Source organism: Physella acuta, unplaced genomic scaffold, assembly GCF_028476545.2.
Source record: "Physella acuta isolate Inbredline_101_S28 unplaced genomic scaffold, ASM2847654v3 ptg001241l, whole genome shotgun sequence".
In the NCBI taxonomy this organism is placed as follows: Eukaryota; Metazoa; Mollusca; class Gastropoda; family Physidae; genus Physella; species Physella acuta.
In genome coordinates, this window is record NW_026732757.1 from 3,175 (window position 1) to 26,398 (window position 23,224).

The window sequence follows — 23,224 nt, forward strand, 5'->3', positions numbered from 1 at the left end:
AACCGCTTCCTAATCTAACCCAAACTGAAACTCATGTTTGTTACCATTAACTGAGTTTTTCTCTTTAGTAAAAGTGTATTCAACTTTCGACCCCGAGTTCACCTGTTTCAGTGGTATCGTCGTATAAAAAGATAGTATGATCAGCATTATGCTCAGCTGCTTTTACTTTCGGGTACCCGTCAGAGCTGGATGGACTCAGGTGAGTATTACTGTCACAAGCCCAAGATTTGAACTCGAATGTCGGTTTAGCAGTTGTATACTATACCATCCGACCACGCCCTCCCTTTTCTCCTTTGTAGTTTTTCAATTTAGATTTTTTCACCTCGAGATTTTCAAAAGCACGAATCAAACAATGAAAACCATTAACCCTACACCGCAAGGATTATTTTTGTGACCTCGACCACACAATCAGCGAAGCTTGTATACAGTGTTTCTTCCAGACTTTTTTTCTCGGGGGGGGGGGGGGGGGGGCGCACTTGAAATTTTCGGGGGGGGGGGGGGGCGGACACTAGGAAAAGTGTATGTTTACTATATAAATTCCATCTTGTTCGGGGGGGGGGGGGGGGGCGGTAGGCCCCCCCCCCCCCCCCCCCCCCCGAAGAGATGCCTGAGAAGAAACTCTGCTTGTATAGATTGTTAGACAACTAACTGCTGCTCAAAAATCAGCCATGCACCTTCATGTTTAAACATGAAACCAGTGACGATTTCGTCTCTATTGGCGCAATATCCACTTGGTGTTAATTTTTATCTAGCCACCACTATACAATCTCTCTCACGTAAAGAAAACATTGGCCATATAGGGTTAAAACCAAATTTTGGCTAGGTCAGAATTCGTTGCATTTATACCTCACAATGAACCAGACAAATACCTGAGTCGGTTGAGTTCTGACTCGCACATTAACACGTTAGGCGCCACGTTAAAATTACGCTTTTAACAAAAAGTACGCTCGAGAAATAAGAAAACAAATTATACTTTCAAACAAACGTACAATAAAGAAAACAAATTATGCTGTTAACAAAACGTACACTCAAGAAATAAGAAATCAAATAATGCTTTCAACGAAAAGCGCGCTCAAGAAATAGAAAACACAGTATCCACTTTTAAAAACTTTAATACAACCTTTTACTAAAAAAAAAAAACTGGATTTGGGTAAGAAATGGTGAGGATTACATTTCTGTTGTAGTGTAGTAGTTAGAAGTAAAATCACAGAGACGCATAGTTATAAAATGTAACGTTGGTACTCACAACAAATTATAAATGTTGGCTAGATACAACAATTCTAGCCAAATTGTTGCAAAAAAAAAAAAAAAAAATCAAATAAACCTGATAATTTGAAACAAAAGATTTTTAAAACTTCAAAATTGAAGGTGCAGTGCTTTATCAAAAGGACAATCCAAGCCTAAATTAAAAGCAGTACATTTAAAATAACTCAAATGCTATTAAATACTCTGACTAGTTTATGAAAAACACTGATTTTGACCAGAAATATTCTTAGGTTCAAAATAATCAACTTAAAATTATTTTATTTTTACTTTGCCAAACATAATAAAATCATTTATAAAATGCAGTATATACTAATAGAAATTTGACTTTGATAAGTCAAGTAGCATTAAGAAAATAATTCCTGTAATAAATTGCATTTAATTGCAATCAGGGGTAATAAACACGTATTGACACACATTACACACTGAATGATTTCACTTGTGTAGGGGAGATAATAAATTATCAGCTACAATAATATTAAATACACGGGTTAACTCCCCTAGCTTACAAAGGTTCACCTGCATTGATGTGCTTGTTGGGACAATTCCTATGTACATATGATACAAACAATATTTTTTACAGTGTTTGAAATCTATGGCTACTCTTTAAATAGTGTTTGACTTATATGATTCATAAAATTTGACACTCAACATATGATGCATTTTTAAATTCAACCGTGTTACATTTAAACTAAAGAAAAAACCAAAAAACATCACATGCATTTTCTTAACATAAGTTCAATTTGGAGAAAATGTATGTTAAATAATAACTTATACAAATGAGTCTAGCTAATTACCTCACAACGTATTCTAACTTATTCTCTTTAAACTTTTGGGAATGAACTTAAAATGTTTATTTTTTCAACATCGTGCTTCAATCCTTAAAGTAAAACATTATTTTTTCAATATCTTTTCGCTTGGTAATAAAAATGTACATGATCAAAGACAGGTAAGATGAGTAAGCCTATAAAACTTTATTTTAATTTTTTTTCCTTCCGAGATTGATCTAGAATTTAATTTCTGTTTTTTTATTTATTTTCAGCTAGGATAATGTGATATATATATATATATATATATATATATATATATATATATATATATATATATATATATGTATATATATTATTTTTATATGTCAGTGGTGGGGTACGTGGCTAGGTCTCCATGATGTTTTTGAGCAATGCCCAGAAATTTACAAATACTACTCAGAAAATAATAAAATATATATTATAGACCTACAATATAAAAAAAATGTTCAATCAAAATATGAATCAACTATCTCCGGGTATTACCATTATATTATTTAAAAAGTCAAACGGAGAGGTGATAAAAAAAAAGCTTGAAATGAATGTGACTTAATTATATTGCAAAAATTGATATTGACTTAATGTAAATGAAATATACATGACACAAATGCGACATCTCAGAGTAAAAAACTTGATATTTATATATAGTAATTTATGTTTTATTAAATAAAGGGCACAGGATATACCTTATTGCTTAAGTAAAATGTTTTCTGGACAAGGAATACTACATACTGTAAAATTTTTGTTAACATTACTGGAATGCCATTCTCAAAAAAAAAAAGATCTTATTCTTTTTCTTTATTCTTGCTTTAAACTGTAGTGAAAAAAATAATTATTTAATTTGTAAACAAAATTTATTTATAACTTCTAGAAGTTTGTTTTAATTTCCAAGGAAAAAAAAAATTAACACTTGACAAACTACAATAACGTAACTTAATTACATTTTGTTTGTAATTTAGTTTTCAAACCTGAAAAGTCACTCTAATAAAGTTATTTTAAGAATCAAATTTTCCTATCTCAAATGCTATTTTTCTTGTAAACAAAATTTGCTGTAAAAATGAAATGAATTGCAGTTTCCTATTTTTCCCTTGGAGTTGTGGTTTTGTTAATGATGAGACTCGCACAAGTTGAATGGAGACTTGCCAACTTTACATTAAAATCATGGGCAGAAAAACAAGTTTCAAAGAAGTAATAAAGTGCCTAAGCAACTAAACTTATGACCCAAATATCTGCTAAAAATTAAAAAGTTAATACAAATATAAATGAAACAAAAGTAAATGGAAGAATTGAACACTAAAATAAAAAACTAAACACTAGGTATTACAAAATAATAAATTAACCAAGTGATCTAAATAAATATTGTGCATCATATTGGCTGAACACTGACTGGCACTGAGGAAAGATCATGTGTCGAAAGAACGCTTTAGCTAAAATTTTAAAGTTATTAGCATTATTTATTGGAAGACATAAAAAGAAGTAATATTCACCATATTTACAGTTAAAAGCAAAACAAAAAACATTTAAGTCTACCATGTTCTAGATATTTATATTGATGAGATCTTTAAAAACAAGATGATAAAGAAAAACACATTAGAAAGATGAATAGTGTACTATTTTTTTGCTGAAAAAAATAAAATAGAAGCTTTCTTTTAATTATTTATCAAATAATTATCATTTAACATTTGTTTAAATAAATAATTACCACAAATTCATTAAGATAAAATAACTATTAATAATGTAGGGAGAGTGCTAAAGGTATGAACATTTACATAAAACAATGATTTTCAAGTATAACAAAAGTAATACAAATTCAATTTCCAATTGTGAAAATTAATTCATTGCTATGCAACCTTATTCAACAAATCAAAATTACTTAGTTTAAAAAATATGACTTCATAATTCAAACATTTGAATTATAAAATTCTTTTCTAGAACTTATACAGTGATTTAAGCCACAGTAAAAAAATATTTTACAAACTTTAGAGCAAAACCAAAATTTGGGAAATTTAGTTCTTTTAAATTCCTATTTATTAAGAAATAAACTTGTTTTTAATTAAAATAAATTTAATTGATAAAACAGTATATTTACAGACATATTTTGCATTGAACGGATAAGGAACACTCTCCTCATAATAGAAAAAATGTTTAAATAGCTCAAGCAAATCTAACAGAAAAATATATTTTGTTGCTACATGTAGTAATCTACTGTAGCTGACAGACAGGTAAAGGAACAGAGAAATAGTGCAATACAAGATAGTATGCTAAATATAATTTAACCCTTTTCATTTCAATAGTCTTAAGGGCAACAACCAACTTTTGAAAGAGCTGGAATAATATAAATAACTTGAGTTGCAACCAATATTAACATTTGTATTATCCATTAACAACACAAATCAAAGTAAAAGGAATCTTTACAGATTTGCACAAAATTCATCATTGTAACAAGAAAAGAAGCTTCCATTTCAGTTAAAATTGTGCTCTAATATCTTTATTTTCCAACATGCTGATCATGTTGTTTGATATCAAAATAAATAACTTACACAAATCGATTAAGTAAATAATAATTGTGAAGCTTTTAAGCTTATTTGTTGGTTAAATATAAAACAACACCCCATGACATGGAATTTTAAATCCTTTAACAATTCTGTAAAGTATTTGTTACACCAATCATTCTTAAAAGATTCTAGTTGTATTTTTAAAAATATAGATTGATACTGAAAATATTTAAAGTAGTGCATTTGTTTAAAAACCTCTTATAAATAATTATACAAGATTGTGTACGGACATTAACTCTTAAAGATTTACTATTTAGAAAAACCATTGCAAATTTAATTGAAAATTTAAAATTTAAATACAAAGCATTAAAAATGCCAAGTAAACAGCACAAAACCAAACAAACTGAGAATTATTTCAGGAAAGCCAAAACTAATTGAATGACTCGATTCAACATAAAAACATCTGTCCACATTACCTAAGTTGTAATATTTACACAGTCATGAATGTTCCAGATAAAAAAAATAATTAATATCTGTAGTCAAATGTATTCCTTAATTTATTATTAATTTCCATTCAGTTGATCTGGAATGGCTATTGCATTGATTAGTCCAACATTTCGTATTTCTTTTCTGCTTTGATTTTCATTGTCAATATTGTCTAGTTCTCCCTCTCTCCTAGCATGTTTGGCCTTGCTTGGGGAATTATTTGCTGATGAGGCTATCTGGGGTAAACCATTGTATCTAGGCACCCCATCAGTGTCTGCACAGGAAGAGGATCCATCAGCATTTGTTTGGGATAAATTTGTATTACTGTTGTAAGTCTGTGGATTACCCTGTGCAGAAGACTCACCATTCATGGCTGTATGTTCGTATAAGAAGTTCCTGATGTCTTGAATGTTTTCAGGACTTTTTACGTAGCCATGGTTATAGCTGGGACAAAGTGTCCCCTCAGCACAGTCAGAGACACTGTTGGAAGCACTCAAGTCCGTTGACCCATGTGGTCCCGAGCAAACATACTCTGTCTGGCCGAAGAATTCGTTCCCCTGATTTGTCGTTGAAGATAAGCTGGCATCTGACTGAGAGAGACCAAAATAGGAGCTTTCGGTTAATGGGCTGATCAGATCTAGCTCATCATTTTCCGGCTTTCTGTTATCTTCTACCTCACTTATCTCTCTGTTTGTCTCACTTATCTCTCTGTGGAGGTTTTTTCTCGAAGCTGTTCTATCCTTTTTATCAATCGTCTCTGGCCCATTCTCATCTTCACAATTTATTTCTCTAGTGCTTTCAACAGTGAACTCTGTTTTATGTAGACGATGCTCATTTTGTTTTCCTGAATGCAGTTCTAGGATAGCTTCATCATCTAAGTCATTTCTACTCACAATTTGGTAACCTTTTGATGTTTTTCTCAGTGACTTTTCATAACTACCATTGGTCCTGGGCTCAATATAAAAATTCTTATCAGCAATAATGATCTCTGAGCTACCCACTAATTGATAGATGTGTGCCTCCCCATTAAACCGTGGGTTACCATTGCCATCTAGTTTTCTTTTCACCGACCCACCGTTGTATTTATAACTTTTTGATACGTCTTTCTTTGTTGAAGAAGGTACGTTATACTTTAATGATGTCCGTCTCTCAACTGATACTGCTGGGCGGCTTGACCTGACCTTGAGTGAACTCCCCCGCTCCATGAGGGGGCGTGCTTTAACAGAATCCCCCCTCTCCATGATAGCTAATGGTGCATGTCCTATCTGTGCCTGTTTTAGAGCCACAATGTAGCATCCCTCAATGCTGCCATTTTTCACTAAGGATATGGGTGGTATTGCCTGTAATATAAGCAAAAAAAAAAAATTAATTTCTAAACTCATGTTTTTAGTTTATTTGATTTACATTTTACAATCAATAAGATTTTTAATTAAGTGTATATATTTTTTCATACAAAAAGTGAATATAACTAACATTTTGAAATCTATATTTAATTAGAAACAATATTGCTAAACTGTAAAAATCAATTATTATTATTATTTTTTTAAAAACTTCTGCATATTTAACTGGGATATGTTTAAAATGTTCTATTTAAAAATAGGATTTTATTCTACAGCCAAATTACAAGGTTAAATTATAAGCAGTAATTAACAAAACCCAAACAATATTTGTAATTAATAAAACCAAAACCAAATTTGTAATTAAGAAAACCAAAAAAAAAATTTTTGTAATATGAAGCTGGTGAGTTGCAACGCTTATTTCCCTTATACCAAAACTATTTTTAAGTGCATAAAAATGTAGTCTATTAAAAACTACATAAGTACAAAGTTAAACACAATGTATAAAGGGGAAAAGTCTAAAATATAAAATATTGCAAGAAGTAATTTATTGGTGATCAAAAATATTAATTAACAGAGGTTCTTTTTGTGCCTTTGGCAGTGCTATTTAAGGCAATATTATTTTGTATTCAAATAAATTCAATGTATTGGGGATCATTATTATGCAGGGATCAATGTTAGTGTCAAATTAGGGGTTATGATTAGATTTAGAGTCAAAAGTAAGGTTATGATTAGTTTATGGTTAGGTTAGAAATACTGGCAGAAATAATAGTTTTGGTACACAGTTTTTACAGCATTTTCGCAAGGATGATTTAACAATACTGCATTGTTGCTAAAACTATCAAAACTTTTTTTTTTAACAAAAAACTAAAACTAAAAATATTTTTAGGTCATTAACCATGTTTGTTTTTTCTTTTAGACACTCATAACCAGTCTACAAAGTCTGGCAAAAATATGAATTCAAAGAAGTTTTGGATTTTAGGCTATAAATTAGTAGGCCTATAATAAGAGCATGAAAGTCTCTTTCTAGGCGTTGAGCAGGTTAATAGACTTACAACCACAACATGTTGGGATTATGGCTTATTTAAATTATTAAGCTAATTAGTATTTTTTTTTTTGTGTATTTTTGTTTTTTAATTGCTATAGAAAAAAAATATATATTAAGTTTATATATATATATAGCCTATATAATATATATTGTAATAAATATAAAAACAAATTAAATAGGCCTACATAAACACAATTATATATAAAGGCCTAATATATATATATATATATATATATATATATATATATATATATATATATATATATATATATATATATATATATATATATATATATATATATATATATATATATATATATATATTATATATATATATATATATATATATATATATATATATATATATATATATATATATATATATATATATATATATATATATATATATATATATATATATATATATATAATATATATATATATATATATATATATATATATATATATATATATATATATATATATATATATATATATATATATATATATATATATATATATATATATATAGGCCTACTATATATATATATATATATATTATATATTATATATAATATGCCCCTATAATACAATATAAAATATATCAATATAGGCCCTATATATGTTTTTACTTGTTAATCTTAATAACTAGTCCTAGGCTTAGTCTTTTATTCTTTATTCTTCACTAGAACAAGGCCCTACGTCCTCTATCTGCTATCTCGACAAGGGAAGCCCACAGCACTAGTGCAGACACTGGCGTTTACAAGTGAACGCGCCGTACAACGCATTTTGATAAATAATTAAAACACAATGTAAACAAACTTGGTGTTTTTGCTTATCCAGCAGAAATGTTATACAGTTGCACGGTAATAAAAAGCACAGTGGATGGGATGTAGGGGAGGGGTAGGGTGGCTTGAGAGTTGAGAGGATGGGTTTCATTGCGTGTGATTTAACACAAACAAAAACAAAATCCAAATTAAAAACCCAAATATTAATAAAGCGAACCAAATAAAATAAAGTATCGCATTTAACCTGCTAGATTATTTTTTTATTGTCTAAGTAGGTGGTGGTTTCATTGTTGAAAACTGAACCTAAAAAAAACACAAAAACAAAAAGTAATTATCACAAAACATAACGATGCAACGAAAGATAATTAGGTAATGTTAATAATCTTTCACAACATTGTTGCAAGTTTTGTAGTAGCTGCCATTCTAAATGTTTCTCATTAAGTTAAATAGACTGTTAATTAGTAACTATAATCTGCCATTACAGGTATTTGTTTCCAAAAGACTATTGATAGTCTAAGTAATTAATTCAGAATTTCTGTTTCAATTGATCCTAATCTAGTAGAGAGTGTTCTCTCGTACTTTTTGGGGGCTTTTTTGTGTGATACCCAGTTGTGTGTGGGACCCAGGTTTGTATGGGACCCAGTCGTGTGTTGGACCCAGTCGTGTGTGGGACCCTGTCGAGTCGTGTGTGGTACCCTATCGTGTGTGGGACCCAGTCAAGCGTGGGACCCTATCGTGTGTGTCTCCGTAGTTTGTGGGCCCGGTGGTAGATTTATCCAAGTAGTTAGCGCGGCCCAGAACAAAGTAGGTGTGTTGGCCTTCATACACATTTACTTTACACACACACACACGCACGCGCGCTCACACACACTCATCTGACTACTTGTTATATAAAGTTTCATCAACTCAATGTTGTGCATTTGAAGTGAAGTGTGTGTGATGTGTGAGCGAAGGGGGGGGGGGGGGGTGGGATATCATCCGTCCCATGGCAACAGCTGAGTACTGGTGTATCTGTTCCCATTTGATGACGCAAATCAGCAGTACATTTTCCTGTACCACCCCCCCCCCCCCCCCCTAATGTAGGCTACAGCGGCTGACGTCATTCGGCGCACGGATATACAATCTTCCGATAACTAACCGCTTCCTTCTAATTCAAATTATAAATGTTGATTTAATTTCTGCAATAAAACGAATTTCCTAAAAACACTTGAATTTCAAACTAAAATGTGGTTTAGGGAAAAAAATCCACATCTGTTCCCCATTACTCGTTGAATAAAACTAAGGTATTTTTAGATTGTTTATAAAACCTGATGGAAATGACGTAGATATAAAGGGAGGGAAGCAAGTTATTAGGGGAGGGAAGCGAGTGAAATAAACTTAGGGCGCGTGTAGGGGAAAAAGTCAAAATTTGTTTAACAATGCGTTGTTTCCCCATACATTAGATAGATCAATGTTGAATCTGTAAATAATGTATAAAGTATGTGTTCTAAGGCGTTGTTTCCCCATACATTAAATAAGTAAATGTTGAATATGTAAATAATGTATAAAGTATGTGTTCAAAAGCGTGCTTTCCAATCCATCAGAGCAGTCAATGTTGTATTTGATACAGTGTATGTTCATCACTAATCATAAGTCTACTCATCTCTTAGTTTGATCCTAACCGTCACCGAATTTATCAGTGACATGTTTTGTTCCTACAACACCTCCAACCCTATGGAACTAGTGGTATTCTGTGGTATATGTTGTGTTTAGGAGTTACTGTAAAATACTTTTTTTGTGTAACTGTTCCGTTTAACTAAAATACTTGGGTCTCAACCTCAAATTTACAGTATTATTATTTGGGAATAATGGACACCAGACATACGTTTTTAATTTTATTTAATGAAAAGTTAATTGGTTCCTTGCATTAACTGGTCTTCAAGTTACCATAGGGCAGATGAAGTAGAGTTTTTTGTAAAAGCTAGTTCGGTACTTGTGTGAGCCGTTCCTTGAGTCCTTGAAGCAGATGAAGTAGAGTTTTCCTTTTTCTGTTTAAGTTGTTTCCGTCTTTGAGGTATCGGGTCCTTAAATTATCATAGGGTAGTTGAAGTAGAGTTTTCATGTTGTTGACATCGCAAGACCAGCAAACTGCTATCAGAGCACCGCAGATTTTATACCCAAGTGACCTCTGTGGTCCAGAGGTCATTACTGTGTTTAATAAATGACCACCAGCTATGTGACTTTTTACACTATTGTATTTTTAAAACTCCACAAACCGCGACAAAAGGCTTCAAACAAAACAATTTTTAATGATGTTAAAACGTGGTGTATACTCTCACTCTAGTCACATTTTGTTATTAACTTCACAATCAAAGATAACAATGTTTTTTAATTAACCCCGCCCCCCCCCCCCCCCACCACCACACACACCTAATCAAAGATAACAGCAGATATTTGTAATTAACCCCGCCCCCACCCCCACCACCACCACACCTAATCAAAGATAACAGCAGATATTTGTAATTAACCCCCCCCCCCCAACCCGATGTTTTGGCGTAGCTTCGATCTGTTGACGTGGCGTGAAATCAAACAAGATGATACGGGATCGATAAGCCGACAGATAAGCTGTTGATCGTTTTTTTTTTCTTCTCGCTTCCCTGACCAGCAGTTTATTAATTTTTAGTTTCAACTAATCCTGGGCTGTTTTTTTTGTGTTCGTATTCACAAAGCCAAGATGAATGATGTTTTGGTTTTTATCCTTTGAAATATGTGTGTGTGACGGTGTGTAGGTGTGCTAGCAACAGATACTGCAGTTTCAATTCGAAGATACGTTAAGCAACGTTCATACAGGGGCTGTATTGGCGAGTGTTGGCTGCTGTAGTAGTAGTGTGTGTGTATGTGTGTGTATCTGTGTGTGTGTGTGTGTTGGTTTTATCACATCACTGACTGCCACCACTAGTAACACCTTTAGCAGCCACCAATGAGACACCACTGACACCACTTTAAACAGCACTTTAAACACCACTGAAACCACAGCTACCATACCCAGCTCACACCACAACATCATTGGGACCCCTTGTGCATTTTAATAGAGTTTGCAAAAGTTTTATTTCCAATGAATCAAGCTTATAATGTTTTCCCTCACTCCCATTTTTAGCAAACCATGAAAAATTCACCCCCTCCCCCTTTCCCCTTTCGCACTATATTTGAAATGTAGTACAACACACGCCCTACTCTAACGCATGCATGTAAGCCCCTACCTACATACTCACTACCATAATACATGACAGTACCTACATACTCACTACCATAATACATGACAGTACCTACATACTCACTACCATAATACATGACAGTACTACATACTCACTACCATAATACATGACAATACCTACATACTCACTACTATAATACAAGACAGTACCTACATACTCACTACAGTATGCGTTAGTTTTAATTTAATCTTTCTATACAACTCTAATTCGTGCGACAAGGAAACACAAAACGTATACCATTTCTAAATTTCATTATTTGTTCAATTATTTTTTTTAAATTTAACATTTTTTTAAACGTTAACTCGGGTCGACAATATAGAAGGACAAGCAACATTAATCTACTGGGGTCTATTGGTTGGATCAATGAATGGTGGGTGATCTATTGGTTGGATCAATGAATGATGTGCGATCTATTGATTGAATCAATGCACTAAATGATGTGTGATCTATTGGCGGGATCAATTCACTAAATAATGTGTGATCTATTGATTGAATCAATTCACTGAATGATGTGTGATTTTTGTTGTTGAATCATTGAATGATGTGTGATCTATTGATTGAATCAATGCACTAACGACATAGGCGGCTACCTTACAAGTGAACTACTACTGAGCCTATCTCGTCCCTGGCATGCAACCTAAAACGATGGTCAGAAGCCGTCCCCACCTTTTTCTTTGGCGCGGTCGAGTCGTCGTCCATGTACTGCAGGGAGGAGTGGGACTCCGTGGGGGTGGGGTAGTCGGTGCCCCCAGGCGGGCGGGTGATGACCAGCAGGGGCGTCGTGTCCGGCTCGTGGCGGGGGGAGCTGGAGGAGGAGTTCTCCTGGGAGGAGCCGTTGGTTTGGCTGCAGTTACTGCCCTTCGTTGTGATACTGTTCTGGAGAGGAAACAAATGCGAGGTTAAATACACGACTCAAGACATCAGTAGATGTTAAATACACGACTTAAGACATCAGTAGATGTTAAATACACGACTCAAGACATCAGTAGGTGTTAAATACAGGACTTAAGACATCTTTAGATGTTAAATACACGACTTAAGACATCAGTAGATGTTAAATACACGACTTAAGACATCTTAAGTCGTGTATTTAACATCTACTGATATCGTAAGTCGTTTATTTAAGTGTGCTCACAAGAGAGGTTATAAATATGAATATATAAATCAGTAATTTTTATCACAGTAATTTTTGTCACAAGAGTTGTCAAAATACGACTCAAGGAATCACTAATTTTTGTTTCGAGTGAAGTTTAATACACGACCGAAAAATTGAGTGATTTTAGTGTTGTTTTAACTTATCAAATAGGCAAAAATATTGTCATGAGCTATAAAAAATGTGTTTGTACATTTACTTAAAAAAATAATCTTTAGATACATGAAATTAAATTAAATTTGTGGAAAATATTTCGAAATCTTGGCAGGGATAAAAAACAACAACACGTTTACGTCAAATTGGTTTCTTAGGTTTCTTGCTTGTTTGCGTGTTTAATATTTACATAATATGATACAGCTTTGAATTTCTAGAACAAAATACCTTTTGAAGGGAGCTAAAACAACACGTAAATGCAACAGAGCAACTAGTTTTATTGTAACCTAATTAGAACAAGTGTATCCAGTGGCTTGGCTATCTCCAGTAAAAATAAATAACAGGTGTATTAAATCATTCTGGAGATTTCTTTGACAGGAGTCTGGCCGCACCCCAATGCTCTGCTAACATTGTATTACTCCAACACGAAGTTAAAGTCCGCTTATTACGGTAATTCCTCCTAAAGCATTGACTCCAACATGAAGTAAACGTCCGCTTATTACGGTAATTCCTCCTAAAACATTGACTCCAACATGAAGTAAACGTCCGATTATTACGGTAATTCCTCCTAAAGCATTGCCTCCAACACGAAGTAAACGTCCGCTTATTACGGTAATTCCTCCTAAAACATTGACTCCAACATGAAGTAAACGTCCGTTTATTACGGCAATTCCTCCTAAAACATTGACTCCAACATGAAGTAAACGTCCGCTTATTACGGTAATTCCTCCTAAAGCATTGACTCCAACATGAAGTAAAGTCCGCTTATTACGGTAATTCCTGCTAAAGCATTGACTCCAACATGAAGTAAACGTCCGCTTATTACGGTAATTCCTCCTAAAACATTGACTCCAACATGAAGTAAACGTCCGCTTATTACGGTAATTCCTCCTAAAGCATTGACTCCAACATGAAGTAAAAGTCCGCTTATTACGGTAATTCCTCCTAAAACATTGACTCCAACATGAAGTAAACGTCCGCTTATTACGGCAATTCCTCCTAAAACATCGACTCCAACATGAAGTAAACGTCCGCTTATTACGGTAATTCCTCCTAAAGCATTGACTCCAACATGAAGTAAACGTCCGCTTATTACGGTAATTCCTCCTAAAGCATTGACTCCAACATGAAGTAAACGTCCGCTTATTACGGTAATTCCTCCTAAAACATTGACTCCAACATGAAGTAAACGTCCGCTTATTACGGTAATTCCTCCTAAAGCATTGACTCCAACATGAAGTAAAGTCCGCTTATTACGGTAATTCCTCCTAAAGCATTGACTCCAACACGAAGTAAACGTCCGCTTATTACGGTAATTCCTCCTAAAACATTGACTCCAACATGAAGTAAACGTCCGCTTATTACGGTAATTCCTCCTAAAACATTGACTCCAACATGAAGTAAACGTCCGCTTATTACGGCAATTCCTCCTAAAACATTGACTCCAACATGAAGTAAACGTCCGCTTATTACGGTAATTCCTCCTAAAGCATTGACTCCAACATGAAGTAAACGTCCACTTATTACGGTAATTCCTCCTAAAGCATTGACTCCAACATGAAGTAAACGTCCGCTTATTACGGTAATTCCTCCTAAAACATTGACTCCAACATGAAGTAAACGTCCGCTTATTACGGTAATTCCTCCTAAAGCATTGACTCCAACATGAAGTAAAAGTCCGCTTATTACGGTAATTCCTCCTAAAACATTGACTCCAACATGAAGTAAACGTCCGTTTATTACGGTAATTCCTCCTAAAGTATTGACTCCAACATGAAGTAAACGTCCGCTTATTACAGTAATTCCTCCTAAAGCATTGACTCCAACATGAAGTAAACGTCCGCTTATTACGGTATTTCCTCCTAAAGCATTGACTGAACATGATCTATAAGTCCACCCGTGGGTCAGTCCTAAAGCATTGTGTGACACAAGTACGAGCTATGCACCCCCCGGGGGTCAAATAATTGCCCTCCAAGAATCCGATGCCCATCTTAATGTTATCGCGTTCAAATTTATGGATCAGATTAGGCGCAAGTGCTGTGTCAACTGGGGGCTATTACGTAACATTGAAGTTGTCTGGCTAGCCTTCGGTCGATGTTACACGTAAAACATAATGTCACAGTGAGTGTCAGTGTCATGTCAATAATACTGTCACGAAGGTGTCACTAACACATTTGGAATGGTGTCATCGTACTGTCACTGACACATAAATAACGTGACAAAACTGACACATCAGTAACGGCGTGACAATATTGTCACATCAATCACTAACTACGTGACAAGACTGACACATCAATAGCGACGTGACAAAACTGTCACGTCCATAACGGCGTGACAAGATTGTCACATCAATAACGATGTGACAATATTGTCACATCAATAACGGCGTGACAAGACTGTCCCATGAATAAATACGTGACAAGACATCCCGTCAATATCTACGTGACAAAACTGTCACGTCAATAACGACGTGACAAAACTGTCACGTCAATAACGGCGTGACAAGACTGACACGTCCACAACGGTGTCACTGCCACCGATCGAGCATTAGATAACTGAGTGAGGTTATCCCAACTAGGTCGGTAGGTCAAAGTCCGTGGATTAGATCATGTCCAAGATTTAATACACCAGGGTTAAAGGGGAAACACGATATGGAATATTAATTCCATAAAAATAAACGAGTTCATTTCACTCGTTCACAATTTCTTAGTTGGTCAATAGATCTGTCAACTTACACAGCCTTCTGTTAAAATTTAGTTATTTTTTTTTAAGATAATACTTGGTTATTATGACCTAACAATGACTCGCATTTCTTCTGTGACTGCAGCATAGGGTGGGATTGTGGAACCGATTCACAGCCGACTTCAGTTTCCTAAAATTAAACAGGTGGTGACGTAATCCAACAGCTGAGTGGAGTAGAGGTAGGATTCAGAGCTTTAGTCGCAGCTAGCAGTCAGCTAGCAGTCACAGCTAACAGTCACAACAAGCAACTTAGTTGCGTCTAAGCACCGCTCAAGCTGACGTACGCCACTGCTACAAGGAACACAAGACTGGTGTAGTTATGAAGATAACTCTTTCCGTTCTTTCCCATCCTTAACCACCACCATTAAGGTTTCTCACATTGTGTGTGTGGGGGGGGGGGGGGGGGGAGTGAGTACATGATTTCAAGCTATGCCAATGTTAGAGAACGCTAAACTAAATCCTCTTTATTGTTTGTATCAAAGGGGGGCGGGGAGGGAGGGGGGATGTGTTGGTGGTGTGAACTGTACGGGCTGATAACTCCGATCAATAGAATGGACTTTGCTGAGACGACAAGTCATCCAGCTAATGCACCATCCATGTACAGGGTGCTAAATACATTGTGTGCAACTCATTAGGTTGGTGCTACAGAGGTCACCGTTCCGGGGAGAGTTCTGTACAATTAAAACCAACCGTCTTTAGTAATGCTGGGTTATTTAGATAGAAGATTAGACAAAACATAAACAAAATAACGAGGCTGAACAAAACTAGTTAAGTTGTAATGTATATTGTTCCCTGTCGACGATATTGAAAGTAAGGTGTTTTTCGTGACGGAAACAGATTTATACATTAACCCTTTATATCCTATATTGCTATATTAAACTACCATAGCCATCAAGCACAACTAAACTGAAGTAAAGAGAAAATACACTGTTTTCTAGAAGGCTTATCTTTCTTTTTTTCTAGGTCATCACTTTTTATACGTGTTAAAAGGTGAAGGACCGATTAAAAGGCGAGCTGACGATGGCAGATCTCAAGTAAACATGTTGTATCTGTTGCATGTGTAAATATGTTGTATTTGTTGCACGTGTAAATATGTTGTATCTGTTGCAAGTGTGAAATGTTGTATCTGTTGCAAGTGTGAATATGTTGTATCTGTTGCAAGTGTGAATATGTTGTATTTGTTGCACGTATGAACATGTATTTGTTGCACGTGTGAATATGTTTATCTGTTGTACGTGTGAAAATGTTATATCTGTTGCACGTGAGAATGTGTTGTAGGTCTATTTGTTATACGAGTCAACATGATGTGTCTGTTGCACGTGTGATACACTTCTTCTGATGCCATAAATCATGTAAACATTTATCAGTTGCACGGTTTATAATCTTATGTGTGGTGGGATATAAACAGGATGCAGTGGGGGTAATGATTATGCCTGGGCATATGTGCGTATGTGTTTGGTATGTCATATCTCGTTTTCCACTAATTAATTAAGAAATTCGAGCAGAGATAAATGGCTCCGTATGACTCAATATCATGTTCAGAAATAAAGTTTAATAAAAAAATTTTTTTCATATTCTCTGTTTTAATTTTTCAGATAAATATTAAAATTGTTTTCATAATAAATGTGATAAACAATATTATGTTTCAGCATATCTTCAACAACATATTAGAAGTGGGAGTGGTTTTAAAATAATCGATGTGTGAAGTTCGCAAGAAAATGGCGAAAAGAAAAACATCTTTGAATACAGAAAGTCATTAAGACATAAACTGAGTAAAGGGACGCTATTCATTTAAAGCTAAGGGACACTATTAAAACAACCTGGTAGGCCCCAATGGCCAAGTAGACAAACTCCACTAGTCATCACGTGACCACCACCACTGGTCATCACATGACCACCGCCACCGGTCATCACGTGACCACCGCCACTGGTCATCAGACAGTGTGTCTGGTATGTTGTGTTTATTGATTCGCCTCTACACAAACACGATCTTTCGTTTAGCCAAGAATGTTCGACCCCGGTCAAAGACAATCTTAAATAACTTATGGGCTTTTGACTGGATGATCAAATGAAATGGGCTTTTGACTGGATGATCAAATGAAATGGGCTTTTGTCTGGATGATGACACAAGCTATCACATGAAATGGGCTTTTGACTGATTAATAATATGAAATGGGCTTTTGTTTTGCTGATTCTGAGCAACAAAGGTATTAAGAAAAATGTTTTGAACTAGAGGATTCTACAAGTACGTGACGAAAGAAGGGACGCTGGATTTTGTTAACCACGCGAGCTGTTTTATCTCAGAATAAAATCGACATCAAGTCTGATCAGACTTGATGTCGATTTTATTCTGATCAGACTTGCCAATCTTACCCAATAACAACAAGTCTAGGAAGTCTTGTCCATTTTACACAACAAATCTGGTCAGACTTGCCAATCCTTCCCGAAACTAAGTTGATAAGGTCTCAATGATTTACATTTGAGAACTACCTATAAAACTGTATTCGATCGTTACTTCTTGCCATACCAAGCAAACCTTTATAAAAGAGTTCAAAATGCTCATTCTGTAAAATATATAGGAATGCCAGATAAATCACTTGAAAACTATTTTCAAAAAACGTAAAAAAACGAATTCATATTTTAAACCATATTTCAAGAGGACTTCCGGGTGCGCATTGGACGTCAGCGTATTTTTATTTCCCGTTTTAGTGATCCCTCCCACCACTACATGACCACTGATTAACGTATAAAAACACATTGATTTCACAAGACGGAATTAGAAGTTCCACATTGGAAACTATGACAGTTGTACGAGAAGACGTCAATATTTTTCTATCTGAAGGATTTAATTGGAATTATTTCGTCTGTGTATGCTACTCTGGAAGGTTGAGTGTCTAGTTTGAATCGTCTTTTGTAAAGCACTTGTGAAGCATACACTCAATAAACTTAATGGTGGAGGATGCACGAAGCGAGGTGCGCATAAAGTTTGGTGCATAAAGTTTGGTGCGCATTAGGAAAGATACGCATGCAGTCAGATAAGCCGTCAGGTACGTAGTCAGTAAGGTGTGCAGTCAGTAAAGTACGCTGTCAGTAAAATATGTACTACCCTGTGTGTTATCCCCTGTGTGTACACAGCTATGTAGTGTGTACTTAAATGTTTACTCATGTATGTGAAAACACTCTTATTTGATTACCTGTGAGTACTCACCTGGGTATTCAACTTTTAATTATGTACACACCTGTGAGTACTCACGTGTGTACTCACCTGCTAACTATGTGCTCATCTGAGGGTATTAACCTGTGTCTACACACCTGTAAGTACTCACCTGTGTACTCACCTGTTAATTATGTACACATATGTGAGTACTCACCTGTGTGTACTCAACAGCTAATTATGTACACACCTGTGAGTACTCACCTGTGTACACATTTGTGTGTACGCACCTGCAAACCATGTACACACCTGTGAATACTCACCTGTGTACTCACCTTCTAACTATGCACTCACCTGTTGACTAGTTTTACTGATGAGTGAGTCACGTCTCAGCTGTTCCATGGACTGGGTGGGGTTCCTCAGGGCCACACTGCAGGACCGGAACTTTGGCCGGTTGGCCATGGCCTGTTCATGTCTGGCCCTCTTTATATAGTTCCTGGAATTATGTATCAAAAGGTTTGTTATATCTGACTAAATAGTTCCTGGAATCATTTATCAAAAAGTTTGATATATCTGACTAACTAGTTCCTGGAATCATTTATCAAAAAGTTTGATATACCTGGCTTCTTTATTCCTATATATGGAATTATGTAACACAGAGTTTAAGCATTGAACCTTTTTTTTCTTCTTCTTACTAAATACTAGTGTTTGGAAGGGATTCCCTCCAACAGAATTAAGTATTACGTGTCAACTTGTTATGCGCCATATAGAAGTTGTTTGATTTTGTAGTTGTCTTTCCTAGAAGTGTTGCTGTCGAGCTTTATCTGCCTGAGAGTTCGAACTCGAGACATTTCAGTCAAGTAGACATGAGCCTTACCAACTCGACCACGACGACACCATTGAACCCTATTTAAACTAATTTCCACATCGTTTTATTTTATGTTTGATCAAAACAATGATCGCTAATTACATAGCCTAATTATCACAATACACATTTGAAACATCTTTACATTTACCAATTATGGTCCGATCAATAAAATTAGTTTCTAGTTAATGGGTGGACTAATTAACAATGGATGAAACGACGTCCTGAAGATAAAAACAGTTTATCCAATGGATAAAGCAACGACCAGAAGATAAAATATTTTATCCAATGGATGAAGCGATGACCAGGTTATAAAAAAAAATATTTTATCCAATGGATGAAACGACGTCCTGAAGATAAAAACAGTTTATCCAATGGATAAAGCAACGACCAGAAGATAAAATATTTTATCCAATGGATGAAGCGATGACCAGGTTATAAAAAAAAATATTTTATCCAATGGATAAAGCAACGACCAGAAGATAAAATATTTTATCCAATGGATGAAGCGATGACCAGGTTATAAAAAAATATTTTATCCAATGGATAAAGCAACGACCAGAAGATAAAATATTTTATCCAATGGATGAAGCGATGACCAGGTTATAAAAAAATATTTTATCCAATGGATAAAGCAACGACCAGAAGATAAAATATTTTATCCAATGGATGAAGCGATGACCAGGTTATAAAAAAATATTTTATCCAATGGATAAAGCAACGACCAGAAGATAAAATATTTTATCCAATAGATGAAGCGATGACCAGGTTATAAAAAAATATTTTATCCAATGGATAAAGCAACGACCAGAAGATAAAATATTTTATCCAATGGATGAAGCGATGACCAAGATATAAAAAAATATTTTATCCAATGGATAAAGCAACGACCAGACGATAAAATATTTAATCCAATGGATGAAGCGATGACCAGGTTATAAAAAAATATTTTATCCAATGGATAAAGCAACGACCAGACGATAAAATATTGTATCCAATGGATGAAGCGATGACCAAGATATAAAAAAATATTTTATCCAATGGATGAAGCAACGACCAGAAGATAAAAATATTGTATCCAATGGATGAAGCGATGACCAAGATATAAAAAAATATTTTATCCAATGGATGAAGCAACGATCAGAAGATAAAATATTTAATCCAATGGATGAAGCAACGATCAGAAGATGAGCTCTCACCTGATCCTGAGGATGGCGGCGATGATGAAAAACATGCCGATGATGGCCGAACAGGTGGAGATGACCACGATCTGTGTGCGGCTCAGACCTGGGGATGTTCAACTCATTCAGTCACCGGCAACACGCAGACGACATCGAACTCTGTACACTAGTGTCATGTGTCAAGGTGTCATATGTCAGGGTGTCACGTGTCCTAGTGTCATATGTCAGGGTGTCATTGATGAAATCCACCCCATAGTTAATGGTTATGGGTAGTTTTTGAAATCAATATATATGTGCCCACGATTTTGATCAGTTATGCCAATAATTACTAAAACAGCATTTGTTTAACTAGCCTAAATGTCGGCGTATATGGGGCAATGCTGTAGCAAATGATATTTAATACTGAGTCAACATATGGTGCCGATTTGAAATTTACATTTGAAATTTGTTGTTGCAAATTGCGCTGGTTCAAACAGCTGTTTACCGAGTTTCGAAATACCCTCGTACTGTAAGTCTTCAACTTGTTAGCGGGCTCGAACATACTGTAAATCTGCTATTTAACAAGATATAACTTTTAAAAACTTGCATAAACCAACATAGGCGTAATTCATACCTGAACACTGAAGGCGTTGAACAAGGTGCCTCAAACACTATTTCAACAAATATATGGTATTTGGTTGTTTAAAAATATAAGTGTGTGCGTGTGAGAGAGTGTGTTTGTGTGAGAGGGAGAAAGTATATGTATTTGTGCGGGTGTGAATGTGTGTTTGAAAGACAGCAGTTAACATCACGTTGTTACATTGCTGTTGTGTGTGTGTGAGTGTATGCGTTTGTGTGTGTGTGTGTTTGCAAGACAGCCGCTAACGTCGCGACGTAAAACGAGTACGACCTTACCGTCCTTACGCTCGTCGCTGACGGCGCCCACCATCGTCTCGTTGTGCTCCAGCCGGTGGATGTTCTCGGGGGGCGGCGTGCTCGGGGCGTCGGCGCCCCCCAGCTGTATCTGGTAATTGTGGCACATGATCGGTAATGCTGTTGGGCTTTTGCTAGAGTTCGTGCCATCCGCCGTGGAGTTCTGGTTCAAATCCACGCGGGAATCAGACGAAAGGAGACTTTGAGGTACTGCGTCAAAAACTAGCACAATCCCGACCGAGCTTTGGCCGGAGGATTGTGATTGTGGGGGTACCGAGGGGTTGTTTTGTATAATTACACGTCCTATGCAGGAATCGCTTCTTTGTTCCAGAATTTTTAATTTCTGTAGATCTGAGATAAGTTGCGTGATGTCTTTGTTTTTGATGGGGGTGGGCGTGTGTTCCGAGGAGGGGGTGGTATCTGGGGCCGGGGAGGGAGGGGTTGCTCCCTTGGAAGATTGCGATGATTGTAAGATGGAAGGCGGTGTGGAATGAAGACTGGACGAAGACGACAGTTCTGTCCCCTGACTAGCTCGCTTGTCTCGCACTTTGATCCCGTGTATAAAGTTCGCATTTTTCTCCGACAGGATACTCCTAGCCTCGCAGTAGTCCGAGCAGATCATTATAAAAATGATCAAAAATGCGAAACTTTTTCTGAAGAAACGATTCGCATTGAAGCTGGTGAATGTAAACTTGGCGGGTGAAACAACTAATCCTGTGGCTGTGGGGTCATGAAACACGTGGGAGCTGAGCTGAGGGGTGGGCCGCAGCTGGTGGTAGAGGTGGGGGGAAGACTCGTGGTCTCGATGGTCGGGCGCCCGGGGGTGCGGGTGGTCCGGTGGCCGGGGGTGCGGGTGGTCAAGCGGCTGGCGGTGCGGATGTTTAGGTGGTTGGTGGTACAGGTGGTCCAATAGCCGGTGGTGCTGGTAATCCGGTGGCCGAGGGTGCGGGTGGTCCGGTGGCCGGGGGTGTAGATGATCGAGACACATTGATGTCCTGTTATCTGTTAGATCCCGTCCTGACAAAGGCGGCCATTGGATGCGACATCTGCAAGACAAGAGTTGAGAAAATAAGTTCAATTGTTTAATCAAGAGTCCATCGAGAGATCCAGTAATACAAGCTGAAGAAGCTAAGTAAAACGGCCATGTAACAAGAAACTAACTTGTAGCTAAAGACGCATGTATGAGCTCGTAGCTGTATGAATATCTTCGTCTCGTCTAAAAGCTTACAAACAATCGGGAAATAAATCTCTATTATGTTAACATTAAAAGTATATATTTATTCATGCATATAATCACAAACATATGTGCAGTACACTCTCATTCAAGTGCAAACTGTTCATTTAAAAAAAAACAACAGAACATTTATTTTAATTTAAAAACAAGAATTGCAAGTCTTTTTGAAATTCAGCCAGTGTCCATTAATTAATTAAAATCCCCTTCGCTAGTGAGATTTTCAACGCTGTCGCGGGTAAAAAGAGTTCGATCAATGTTCATTCCTAACACAGGGGTCGTGTGTTAAGCTACAATTTCAACCCCTAAACACAGGGGTCGAGTGTTGTATCTGATCCCTGAGCTGACATGAAACG

The 23,224-nt window shown here is 35.9% G+C and overlaps 1 protein-coding gene across 1 annotated transcript; it reads right to left on the reverse strand.

Moving 5' to 3' along the window:
• Positions 1–4,027: 4,027 nt before the first annotated feature.
• LOC131957430 (uncharacterized) lies at positions 4,028–21,029 on the reverse strand. The gene is made up of 4 exons (XM_059322229.1): positions 20,744–21,029; positions 19,034–19,175; positions 12,144–12,353; positions 4,028–6,390 (listed from the first exon to the last, which is right to left on the reverse strand). The coding sequence occupies exons 1-4, from the start codon at positions 20,776–20,778 to the stop codon at positions 5,128–5,130; spliced, it is 1,650 nt and encodes a 549-aa protein (XP_059178212.1). The 5' UTR covers positions 20,779–21,029; the 3' UTR covers positions 4,028–5,127.
• Positions 21,030–23,224: the final 2,195 nt, after the last annotated feature.